The sequence below is a fragment of the Bos javanicus genome, chromosome 13 (genome assembly GCF_032452875.1).
Source record: "Bos javanicus breed banteng chromosome 13, ARS-OSU_banteng_1.0, whole genome shotgun sequence".
Taxonomy (NCBI): domain Eukaryota; kingdom Metazoa; phylum Chordata; class Mammalia; order Artiodactyla; family Bovidae; genus Bos; species Bos javanicus.
In genome coordinates, this window is record NC_083880.1 from 34706653 (window position 1) to 34720025 (window position 13373).

General features: G+C 42.8%; 1 protein-coding gene across 9 annotated transcripts in view; it reads right to left on the reverse strand.

Moving 5' to 3' along the window:
• The window catches only part of SVIL (supervillin), a 156514-nt gene that overhangs the window by 69363 nt on the left and 73778 nt on the right, over positions 1-13373 (reverse strand). For 4 of the 9 annotated variants that reach the window (XM_061436229.1, XM_061436230.1, XM_061436231.1 and 1 more), the window contains exons 7-13: positions 7249-7329; positions 4294-5163; positions 3762-3920; positions 3037-3071; positions 2312-2373; positions 1931-2070; positions 524-619 (exon numbers count right to left, since the gene is read on the reverse strand). In XM_061436229.1, coding sequence (XP_061292213.1) covers positions 524-619; positions 1931-2070; positions 2312-2373; positions 3037-3071; positions 3762-3920; positions 4294-5163; positions 7249-7329 — 1443 coding nt within the window. The remainder of the gene's footprint in view (positions 1-523; positions 620-1930; positions 2071-2311; positions 2374-3036; positions 3072-3761; positions 3921-4293; positions 5164-7248; positions 7330-13373) is intronic. The other 5 variants (XM_061436235.1, XM_061436237.1, XM_061436232.1 and 2 more) reach the window with 4 other exon arrangements.

Here is a 13373-nt window from a genome sequence, read left to right on the forward strand (position 1 = left end):
ACTTTAAAACACCACAACTTAAAACATAACAGTAAAGCATCTAAGTTCAGACACTATAAGTTGTTATTGTCTGGATCCTCAAATATAATGGCATTGTCTATCCATTAGAAAACAGGTAAGGTTGTTTGTAAGCATGTATTCATGTCTAGAAGTGTTTAAGCATGATAAGACTTTCAACATTCAGGTTAACGTCCTATTTTTCTGTTAATCTTTATTAAGTGCTAGTATTTTAGATGAAAAACGAAATTTTTTAGGGATGATCAGGGTTATGTAAAACAGAAAGAAAACAAATGGATGAGTGGGTTAGTTGGGGTTGAGTCCCAGGACAGAGAGAAAGCAGGTGGATGAAATGCCAGCATATGCAGGCCTACGTGAAGTCCCCCGGTGTGAGACGGCAAGATGCCACACGCTTCGCTGGGACAACTCCTTGCGCTGACTTGTTTGTCAGACAAACGACAGACATTCAAGATCGGAAGATGCACCTCTGCTCTCAGTGTGACATGCAGCAACTTCTGTCCAGTACCTGGCAGGCTGCACGGGACTCTTAGCTACAGTGGGGCTAGGATGTCTTGTCATTACAGGGTGGGTGGCCACTGAGCACGAAGCGGGGGTAGGTTCACTTTAAAAGCAATTGCCAAAGGTGGAACATTCATAAGGAGAGAGAAGAAAAGAAGCATTAAGGAGAGCGTAGTTTTCAATTCAGAAACATTACGTCAAAACATACTGGAACAAAATTGTTCGCTTGTTTATTTGGGAAAATCACAAAAGAACTTGAAAAGCAATTACACACTGAGGAAATAAGAGACAGAGACTACCCAAAGTCAGTGGAACAGGAACAGATTTTTCGAGCTTGGAAAGGATTTAGAATATTTAGAATAAGTGTCCCAGTTTAAAAAAAAAAATTAAAAAGAAGCTAATATATTAACCACCAGCAAAGCAGTAGATTATGTCTCTGTTTTACTAAGTTGTCCTAAGCTCTTTTTTAGAAAAATCATGGTCCTCATATTATCTATAAGCACATCAAAGTACGTTCAGGGAGTCTGACAAGTGGGTAACTTTTGCTTATATTTACTGTTTTGCTCCTAGGGTTAGTTGTTTCTTATTTTACAATAACCAAACAGTATTATTATTTTTTGATTTGCCAAGAGTTCCCAGTGAATAGAAGATGTACTTATCCACAAACTGGAAGTGCAGGCGGCTGAGTTAAGTGCAGCTTCACATGTGGGCTGTTCATGCTCTAAATGATATGAACTTCATTTTTTCAGGAAGGGTGTGTGCACGTGTATGTCCAGCAGGAGAAACTATTTTTTTAAAAAACTAATAAAAGTTTTCACTTAATGGAAGCAATGATCCCTGGATGAATTACTTTGGGAAATTCATACTGAACACATGGGAAAACACGGCTCAAAACCTACTTCCCACCGTTTGGAGACTTCCATGGAATTAAAAAAAAAATCATGATAATTTAAAAGCCAAGAGAATCCTTCTGTACCTTTAGTCTGTTTTGAGATACAGACTAAAATATTTATGGAGGAAATGATAATATAGGGTTTGCTTGAACATAACTACAGCAGGAAACGGGTAGAGCGAGATGAGATGGGCTTGGGGTTCTTGGCTCTTGGGTGATGAGGACATGGGGGCTCAGAACATTAACCCGTCTACTCTTGTATTTTAAATTTTCCATTGTAAATGGATTAAAAAAGAAACCAGGCAAAAAAATAAAAAGAAAACTCCCCTTCATGTTCTTCTAGAAGATACAATAGGTTAACACACCCCTATACAAAGTTCAGGGACACCAGACACCCAAACACCTACTTTTTGGTGGCTTCTAACTGAACCGTCTTCAGATCGCCTCGTTTTAAAAGTCTTTAAATTTCTCTTTACAAAGAAGGCCTTCCAGCCAAGGCCCAGAGGCCCTGGAGGGACTTACGTGGCTGCAATGACCACCTCCTCGGTGGTGACGGGCTGCGTGTGGGACCGGTCCTGGAGGCGCCGCAGCCTTTGCTCCACGGCCGCATTGCGGGAGCGGCGCTTTGGGACGCTCTTCTCGTCAAACGACTTCTCCATCTCCTAGGATGGGAAACAGTGTAGAAGCCTGAACAACTGGAGGAAAGGAAGCTGGGGCGGCAGAATGTGGCTACTCTGTAGACCCTGCAAGGTCTACAGGAGGGCCCCCCACCACCACCCCAGGAGGCAGCATTGCCATCAGCAGCACACACAGCAGCCACATGGGAGGAGAGATCACACCAGAACCCAGAGCCAGAGCGAGCTGCAGGCTGGCTTACCCTGATGACCTTTCAGCACATCTTACCCTGAAGAGCAGCCTCTTAGCAGCGACGCTCAGCCTCGCTCGCTCATCGACCTTTTCTTCATCTGGGAAGAGTCACAAATAAAGACTGAACATCATTAGAAGACGTAGGGAAAGTCTCTGAAAAGTTTTCCAAGGTGGACTTGGAAATCTTCTGAATAAAAGAATCAATACGCTAAAGGAGATCATCCCAATCCAGGGATCAAGCCCAGGTCTCCCGCATTGCAGGCAGATTCTTTATCGTTTGAGCCACAAGGGAAGCCCAAAAATAACAAGAGGCAATATTTTCCTCTGGGTGAGGAAGGCTATTCTTCTGCTCAGTGAAAATGTACTAATTCCCATTGCAATTCACCAAACAAAATTCTTGTCCAGGCAATAATTTTCTACTATCAATTTGGACTTAAGAATAGATACTATGGAATTAAGAAGAGATTTTAAGGAAGGAATTTCTCTTGTTTATTATTAAATAGTAACAAGAAAGTAACATGAAAAACCTGCTTCTTTGATTCAAATCAATGGTTTTAATAAATGGTTAATATCACAGCTCTCTCTCTCAAAACTAAAGAAAGTTCTTGTGAAAACCTCAACAGGTTTTATTATATTCACAGGAAGAAAATCTGCTGAAAAGAAAGTAATTGTTCCATAATCTCATTCTTTCCAAAAGCAAAAAATCTCATCTAAATCTAATCTGGGGTGAGATGATTAAGAAGAAAAAGACAGATACTTGCCCTCGGCAGCTGGCATTTCTGAATTTGAAGTTGACCTAGGAAAGACATGAGTGAAAAAACAATAACAAACAATTAGCTGATTGGAGTGGAAGATCCAAGGATCACATTAAAAGTGAAAATAAAAATTCAATTAAAGCCTCTTAAAGAACATCCTCCTGGTAGCAACTCTAGTAGTGACTACGCATGGGCAACTATTACAGACACTGTGGGGTATGTGTGCTCACAGCCCGGCCAGGTGCTTCACCTTGTGGAGATAAACCAGGACCAAGGGGGACTTATTAAACACGACGGACAATCGTCTTTTAGACAGACGCTTTCATTTCTCTGTGTTAGCATATGATAAAAACTCACTCACATACAACATGCAGATAAGACATTGATAAACTGAATATGAACCCCCTTAGTCATTTTCACCATATAATTTAGTGGACAATCCGGATTCTAACTTAAGGGCATAAAAATTTAAAAACATCAAATGTTTAACGTTTCTCATTTCTTACCATCTGAATGCAATTTAAAACGGTATGCTGATATTGGCATCATGGTCAACATTCTTTAAAAACACATTTATACCAGCCAAACAAACATCACTTATAGCTTGGATGGAAGAATTATGGAGTCATTACATCCCATTGAAACAGCATCAGAACCATCCCTGGGGTAGAAATTTCTATAGGATTTCTTATAAGTTTCTCGACCAGGGAACTTGACAGACACATGCCTACCTATCCGATTCCTTTCGTTCTGCCGAGGTTATGGGTTGAGTTCTAAATCTCTCGGAAGTCTTTCTATTTTCACCAGGAGAAAAATAGCGCCTCGGTTTCCGGGACCCTCTCTCCCGCTCCACACCAGGGCCTTCGCTTGACCCCTCAACCCGAGAATGGCTTTTAGAGTTGGTGGGGAGGAGGTACACAGAAGGGAGACACAGAGAGGGAAGAAAGCAAAGGTTTATGTACCCTGGTGAGTCAAGGCATGGACAGTGCAAATCCCACCACATGCCTCTACCATGCATGTCGGGAGGTGGAACATTCCAGAGTCCCGATACTCTAGAGGCACCTCCCACCCTCCGCCCCAGCCCCGTTAGTAGGCACAAGCAGAATGGTAGTCGTGGAGCCATGTCCTGGATGGTCTGCCCTACACACACTGGTGAGCTAAGCTGGTAAGATTCAAGGCAGGATGCCACACAAGTCGGAAGGTGAATAACTCTGCCAAGGACGTGCAAGTGACACATTGAGGGGACACGTGGACATCACCTACAGCTCAGGTTTCCTGCTGGCCCTGGCTGACTCCAGGAACGCATTGCGGAGCTGGGCGACCGAGACCTTCGTGTCCAGCAGGCCCAGTTCCAACTCGGCCTTGGACGTCTGTGACTCGGCATCTCGCTTGGGAGCCGGGGCCTTGGCCTTCAGAGCCTGGAGCTGCGGAGGGCCCGTGTAGTCGGACAGGGAGCGGGTGAGGACCCTGTGTTTCCTCGTGGGCACCTCCTTCCTGTGACCTTGGGACACAGCCTCGCTCTGAACATACATGACCATCTCACTCCTGCCCATCCTCTCGGTGGGCTGCTGCTGAGCCATAGGCGGGTGGGCCAGGCTTTCTGATTCCTTCTGAGGTTCCGTGGTAACTATGCCAACAGCGGGCTGACTCAAGTCCTCAGTTCCAGGAGGGGCTTCCTGGCTTCTTCCAGACCCACGATCCTCCAAAACTGCAAGGGTCTTCCTGGTTTTCTCCAGAGCATCAGAGAAGAGCACATCTTCTGCTTTGGATTCGCAAATATGGAGAACCGGGGTGTCTCTTCTTTCACCTTCTAGAACCTTTGAGGGGGGAGGCTTTGTGACAGTCTGGGGGGCTGGGCCCACCCAGCTGCCCTCGGAGATGCTTTCTGGGGTGTCTGAGGTCACCAGCGTGATGGTGTGGACAGGCTCTGCTGGCTGGACGTAGCCGCGGATGGGCTGTCTTGCGGAGCTGGCCACCTTGCCCGAGACCCTATCGAAGGCCGAGTTCTCTGACTGAAAGGCCAGGTAATGGCCTGGTGCCGTCTGGTGTCTCCTCTGAGTTAAGGACTCGGAGGTAAGTTCAGGGCTGCTGCGAGCGCTCTCCTCTCGCACCAATTTTTCTCTAACTTTAACTCTTTAAGAAAGAAAAAGGATTTAAGTTGCCAAGTGTGGTAATGGCTCTGGGGGAAGAGAGCTTGTGTGTGCAGACCGGAGATGCCTGGAGACTGGATAAGCATCTTGGGGTCCCGCTCGCCTTGCCGGAGGAAGGAGTTTGTGTTGAGTTTACAAACTCGCTCTTCCTTCTGTAAAGCTAGGAGGGGCCAGATGCTATCCTGGGAGAGAGTGGATGCCTTCCGACTAAATGAATACTCAGAAGCCCAGGAAAATTCATTATTATGCACCACTGGTATGCATGAGGGTGCACTGAGGCTGGGCACATGGACAGGCCCAGTATATGGACTGGGGTGGGGGTGGTTTCCAGGCATGTATAAGCCTAAAGACCAAATGTAATTGCATTGTCTCCTATAAATGTCATAGCATTCATGATGATGGTTATTTTTTATTGAGCTCAAGATACAGCAAATGATTACCCTTTTTCAAGCATTTAAGAGTCACAAATTTTTCCATGCCATGCAGACAACATTCATTCATTCAGAAAACACATGACCAGTTAAGACATCATCACTTCCAGCAACTCCAGCGCTAAGAGGGATGCCAGGGAAAAAAAGATTTTTGTTGAAAGAATGCACTGAACATGTTCTCCCCACTGGAATGGTCATTAGGCCATCCGTTAAAAACTAATCCAAAAAGAGAGGGCTCTGGTTGTTTCTAGAGCTATTTAAATAGCCGAGAGCAAAACTGAAATCCACTGGAAAAGCTACCAACCTTTTCTTATTACTGTGGAAGCAAAGTAGCCAAGACCTCTGGCTGAGGGGCCCAGGAGACCTCTTTTCAAAGCTTCAGTCAGCCAGTTTGAGCTGTGTGGTCTCAGATAACCTACCTGCCTCAGCTGCTTCATCTTTCAAATGGAAATGATAGTAACAAGATGTAATGTGATGCTTGCCAAGTATGCAGTTTAGCACTTAGCAAAGGGTAAACATTCAACAGTGCAAACTAGTTGTTTTTACTTTTTTTTTTTTTTTAATACCACATAGTGAGGAAGGACAAACCATTCAAACTGCTTATGAATGGACTGTGGACTGGGGATAATCTTTAAAAAATAAAGGATGCTTTTGAAGTGGGAGAAGTGATTTCTCAGGGGAATGAACGTAAAACCTTTATTTGCTTAAGATTAGTCAGCAAAAATAATTGCTTGCGATATTCATTTTCTAGAAGGGAATTTTTCCTTAGATGACAAAGGCATCCTACTAAATTTGAAATAAACACCTACGTGTCTTTCAACATAAGATGCAGGATATGTATATTTCATTAAAGAAAAGTCAAAGACACACATAAAAGGCAGTTACTGTGAACCATTCAGGGGAAGAGAAAAGCATTCTGAGTTGTTATTTTTCCCCGAGACTAGCGAGTGTTGGAGGTTTTCATATTTATAAGCTTTGTTAATTTGTTCAAGTTCTCCTGCGGAATGTGTCCTTGTCACGGGAGACAATCTGAATGTTGTCCTCAGCCAAGAACAAAGTGACTGTTAGAAACTCAATATATGGGTGCTTTGTCCTGCCAATGACTTACTCATTCTTAACTCCTTCTGTCTCTCCCTGCCCCCAACCTTAAAAATGAAGCTAGATGGGGTTTTGTCTGCTTTGAAATCCAGATGCCCTATACGTAGCTGTGGAAATTAACAACTGGTTGACAGACAGCCAACATGGAAAGGAGGAGGCTGGAAGGCCAGGACAGGGGAGCTGATGATAAGATGGGACCCTGGGTAGGTTAGCCTGACTTAAGGGAGCAGCCCAGAGACACTGGTTATGTGCTCACTAACGCTCCCTCCTGGCAGCACGTGAGTGGTGAGAAAAGAGAAAAGCCAGAGGTGGAGTCAAAAGATTTTTCAAAAGAGAAGCAAAGGGGAACAGTATGAGCAGCCATTAGGGCAGGAGAAGGAGAAAAAGGAATGATTAGAAAGCAACTTCCAGCAGCCCCCTTTTGAACACGTTATTTTCAAAAGCCCTGCCACCAAAAAGAGGGCAAAGGCGAGTTAGTTTCGGTGATGTGCGGGACAGGGACACACGCACTAAACACAAGCTGACAGCTTGGGAGATACCTGGATGGCCAGTTGATAAGTGAAGGTGTGTCCCCTTCGGAATCTTTCTGGAGAAACCACTCATGTTTGGGTTTCCCGGTACTATTTTGTACAAAAAAACAAAACTTCAGGTAAAGCCTATGAAAACGTCAACACATACATAGATGTCATTATCATCATTTAAAACCCTCAAGGCTGACTTTTCTTAAGTAAGGAATAATGCTGGCTTTTGAAAATGTCTAAGCATGTTTTGCCATGGGGTTTCTATTTGGTGCACGGAATGTCCAAGATGTTCATTTATTACAGATATCAAGATAGAACAAATACACCTGAAGCCACCAAATAAAGTGTTTTGTGGGATCATTTGGAAATATCAAGAGTCTGCTACAGTCATATTCTGCCTGTAAATACCAGACAATTCTCTTGTAGGAGGTTGAATTAAAAATACAAATTATCAACTGTAAGTTCTGTAAAGGTACATTGGTAAATAGCCAAATATAAAAATAGTGTCCATGCAAAACAATACATATGAATAAAAAAAGAAATTCCATAAGATCATATCTTTAATTGCTAGTCTACATTTTTCTTTTACATTTATCACTGAATAATGCAACCAACAGTTACCAAGTACTAATACAAGTCCATTTGATAAATGTTTATTGAGTTCTGACTATGTACAAAACACTGAGCTGGGGCCTGAGAAGTAGCCAAGGTAAATTAGGCATCACGCCAGCCATCAAAAACTAACATTGTGTTGGGCAAGATAACACAGGATTGACACACTCATTCTTCAACACACAATCAAATATAATGCAAGGTTGAATATGACAAAGTCGTAATGTCAGGTTGAAGATATCTTACCAAAAAATCAGTGGCAAGCAAAATCTTGCCATCAGTATATTAAGCAAGACACAGGAGGACTACCCAAATCATTGACCTGCATGCTGTTACAAAACAGAAAAAGAAGCATGGGAACTCTACACGCTAGTTAAAATGTTTACCAGCTCAAAATCTTACCAGCCTACCTGTGATACCAGACTGGAAACACAGATCAAAGACATTTCCCAAAGCACAGAATAATAATTAAAACGAAATTCTCTTAGTTTCTAAAAATCATTTTAATTTGGGTTTTGTTTCAAACTCCCAGGCAAGAACCTGTTGGCCATCACTACTGTGCATTCCGCTGTGACCACTGCAATCTGTCACACTTAGGCATGGATCCCTGTTCTCCAGTCTGTCTACACCCTAATCTATGACCCACCTTTCTGTCTCTAGTATTATAGCCATTGAGCCCATGGCAAATAAAAAACTCAGATTATGGAAAGACATTTTTATTTCCAATGATAAAGGATCTAATTTCTCAGCATTTATTTAAACATAGGAATAGTTCTGCATATTGTCTGCAGTTTAGAAAGGAGGCAATCAGTATAGCTTGGGATAGAGTGAGCGCAATGGATACTTGCTTTTGAAAATCATCAGTTAATAACTCATATGCCTACCTCACAGTTATTTTAAGGCCCAGATGCTTTTTGTACAATAGAATGCGTTGCAAACTGTGACATATACCATACAACTTTCTGAATATAATCTTCATTAATCAGAATAAAACTTGGTCAATAGAACCCTAAAAAATTATCAGGCCAGTTACAAGTAAACAGGTTCTAGGGATGTAAGGTATGACATGGCAAATACAATTAACAGTGCTGTATGATATATATGAGTTCTCATTACAAGCAAAAAAATTTTTTTTCTATATCCTTGATTTTTTATCTATACAAAATGATAGATATTCACTAAACTCTTTCTCCCTGGACTCGTCCACCCCCATAGCTACATGGGCTGGCTGCCTTTCATTACATAGGTCTCTGCTCAACTATTAGAGACACTTCCCTAAGCATTTCATATCAAATAGCAACCTCAATCTCTTCCTTTTTTAAGTTTTTTATTTTTTTCTTGAAGTATAGATGATTTATCATGTTGGATTAATTTCTGCTGTACAGCAAAGTGACTCAGTTATACACATATATATTCTTTTCCATTATAGTTTATCATGGGACATTGAATATAGTTCCCTGTGTTATACAGTAGGACTTGGCTGTTGACTCATTCTCTACATATAGTAGTTTGTATCTTTTAACTCCAAACTCCTGGTTCTTCTCTTCCCTTCCTCCCGCTCCTTGGCAACCACAAATCTGTTCTCCATGTCTGTGCCAATCTCTTCTGTTTGATTAGAACCATGCCTTGGGTCCTAAAATGATGAACTGAAGTACAGCACTGGGACTTCCCTGGTGGTCCAGTGGTTAAGAATCAGCCTTGCAATGCAAGGGAACTAAGATCCCATATGCCATGGAGCAACTAAGCCCATGTGCTGTAACTGCTGAGCCTGTGTGCTCTGGGGCCCTGGCGACACATCTAGAGAGTCCCTGCACTGCAAAGAAAGATTCTGAATGAGGCGATGAAGATACCAAGTGCCACAACTAAGACCTGACACAACCGGGAAAAAAAAAAAAGCGCAGCACTGATCTGGGAAATTCACGGGCACCCCAAAGTGTGGAACATAATGGAAGTTAGGGACCAAGCTTCCCACCATGGGAGCCTGCAGGGTGCCCAAGAGAGGCCCAGACTCAGATGAAAAGCTACATCATTTCATGCAAGTACAAAATGTATTTCTGGGGCCCAGCAGGTACTGTTTTTTTAAGATGTAATAACAGTAGGTGAGCATTTTAAAACATGAAAAAAATAAAGAGATCACATCTGGATAGTGGCAATGAAACCCTGGGTTCTTTCGTATTTTTTAAATCTTGCATGGATAATGTTGTTTTATGTCCCTTAACATTATGCTTAACTATTTTTAATAATTAAGACTTGGCTAAAAAATTAACAGTGGGAAGGATTAATTTCATATGAACATAATGAGTTCAATAGATGATACTACCAGCCTGTGAGAGCTAAGTGAGGCCCTTGCAAAGTCAAGAATCAACGCTGGTGGCCAGAGATACAGCAGTGATGGAAACCTTCTCTCTCTCTCGACAGGGGGAATGGTTATACATTTCCCAAACTCACTGGCCTGCGTCCTTAAAATACTGTGTGCATCCTGATGTAAATTATGTCTCAATTTAAACATATATCACCGCTGGGACAGAGAAGAGACTTGCGGTTGCCAACAGGGAGGTGGGGGAGGGAAGGATTGGGAGTTTGGCATCAGCAAAAGCAAACTATTATATATAGAGAGTGGATAAACAACAAGGTCCTACTATACAGCACAGGGAACTATATTCAATATCCTGAGATAAACCATAATGAAAAAGAATATGAAGAAGAATGTATGTGTGTGTGTGTATAACTGAACCAGTTTTATAGCAGAAATTAACACAACACTATAAATCAACTCTATTTCAATAAATTTTTTTAAAAAGCCTCACTGTTGGATCATGGAGTAAAGACTTTCTGAGTAATCAAAATGTAGAAATAGAGTCTTTTGGGGGCAAAGTGAAGTCACTCAGTCGTGTCCGACTCTGCGATGCCACGGACTATAGCCTATCAGGCTCCTCCGTCCAGGGGATTTTCCAGGCAACAGTACTGGATTGGGTTGCCATTTCCTTCTCCAGAGGGTCTTCCCGACCCAGGGATCGAACTCAGGTTTCCCGCATTGTAAGCAGATGCTTTACCATCTGAGCCACCCAGGAAGAACTTTTTTGGGGCAGAAGGAAGATAAACATGGGATAAACTTTATCCCAGTTTCCCTCAGGGCTAATCTCAGCGCTGAAGGCCTAAATGCTGCAAGGTTGGCTGAAAAAGAGTGAAAGGTACGTGCAAATGGACCAGAGAGTCAGAGGGAACAGCTGAGTCTGGGGAAGGGATTGGAGGGATCTTCAAAGGGGATCCGTGTCTCCTACTTGACTTCTAATGAAGTAACCAAAGTAAGGTAGGAACTTGACTGCCTTGGTTGTGGGACCAGCCTAGAATCAGCCTTATGGGGCTGGAGACTTGAGTTCGAAAGTCCCTCAGAGCAGCCAGCGACTTTTTGGTTCATGTTTCACAATCCCCACTCACAGCTGAATATATTTATAAGCACATGGACTCAAGACCATGTACAAGGATTCCAAGCCCAGACAAAGTGGAAAGAGCCCTGAAGTACAAACAAGGGCTGCTCCAAGTATACTCTGCTGATTGGGGTCACTGGTCCACAGTGAGATTAAAGGCTTGGACCAGAATGTAAACAATGGTCTCTGAGCCTGCTGTGTAGGTTAGTGACTCCTTCTTCCCATCACAACTTTCTTGAGGAAGGTAAAGACCCATGGCCTACATTCTTTGCAAGTCCCTTATATGTTGAGGGCTGATACTGAGTTTGCAGACTGGCTATTTCAAGCAGCACAGATATCGTTTTTTGACACTTCATGAAGACATGGAAAACAGCAGAACATTCGCTCAGAAATAACTGATGGAGGCCCTTGGTATGTGTTAGATGAAGGGAAGGAGTTGGGAAAATGACTGAGATGCTGTATCTATTCTTCCTGCAAGACTTCTACAAAAGTAATGCTATCACTGAGATCATCCTTATCAATCTTATGGATTGGCTTAATATCAGATTCATGGCGCCGTATTTGGGGAAATCCTGACAAAACTGCTAACATCCTTATCTGGGTGTGTCAGCTTTGTTGTAGGATACTGGGCATCTAGATGTCCCTCTTCCTGAGACATGAAGCATAGGTGAAGCTGCATTTGAGGCACCTCATTTGGTACATGAGGTCTTTCTCCCCTTTCCCCCTTTTGGCAGATAAACTTAGGGCTCCCTGTGGCAAGTCAAGTTTCAGCTTTATAACCATACTGGGAAAAGGACAATCTGATACAGAGAACAGACTGGTTTGGGAGTCCAGCAGCACAGAATATGTAAGAGACTCCAAAAATGACTCTGGTTTCTATTAAGACAGGGAGAAAGGTATACAAACTTGGAAAGGGAAGATGCAAAGGTGACTCTCTGAAAGTATTCTTATCGGTCAAGAGCTCAGTGAGAATGAGACCCCCAGATGTGACCTGACCGCTGGAGAACACAAGCGGACTAGCGCTACCTGTGTCATTGACAATTCACATTCATTAATGTCCTCCCAGATTGGAATAGCCATCTTGGCAGTCATATAAAGAACTTATTGTCAACTAAAACTCCTAGGTCTGCTTCACACAAACTGCTATTAAATCAAGTTTCTCCAATCCTGAATTTATACACTGATTTTTTTTCCCCCTTCTAAATATAGGACTGACTTTGTTAAATTTCATCTTGTTAGCTTCCTACCATTATTCCAGGTACAGGTGCTCTCTTGCCTCCATGCTCCCGTAGTCTCTTCCTTCTTTCTCTCTTTCCCCCATCCCCTCTAATCTCTTCTCTCTCAATCCCTCCCCCTCTTCCTTTTCTTTTTTTTCCTACCATCAAATTTATTTACAATCCCTCCTTCAGAAATTAGTATCTCCCAGATCACCTAATGAAATGCCAAACAGGACCAAGAACCAAGGCCAATGTGGAACCAAGACTTCATCACCTCATGTGTAGGTAACTGCAACCACCTCTTTAGTGGTCTCCCTGACTGGAATCAATTCTCCTTCAGCCAAATCCCCCACACTCCTCCAGAGTATTCTTTCTGAAGTACATAACCAAGCATGCTTGCTGTCAAATCCTTTGGGCACTTCCCATTGTACTGTCCACCAGGAGAAGGCCAAACTCCTTGTCATAAGTTGCCCCATGGTTGGTCACCACCTGACTATCTCAACTCATCCCATCCCCTTCCTTCTAGGTCACCTGGAGCAGCCACCTCTCCATGTCTAGCAAACTCACCACATCCTTAAGGACTTAGTTCAACTACGGCCACTTCTTCAAGGAGGAAAGATGAACAACTTATCTTGGTATTCCCATGGCACCCAACTTTGGGCTCTATAATCTTATTTACCTGACTGTGTTGTGGTTAACTCACACACTTAAAAATAACATGCCCACCCAGAAACACAGTGCCTGGCACAAGATAGCTTTCTTGAATGAATAGCTAAACTACTTCAGAGCTGAAATTAACCCATAAATCAAGACCTCTCAGGTTTGGGTGGATGGACAGATGCCTACTGAGTTTGAGTTTTCCCCCACCCTGACTACAAGTTTTCAT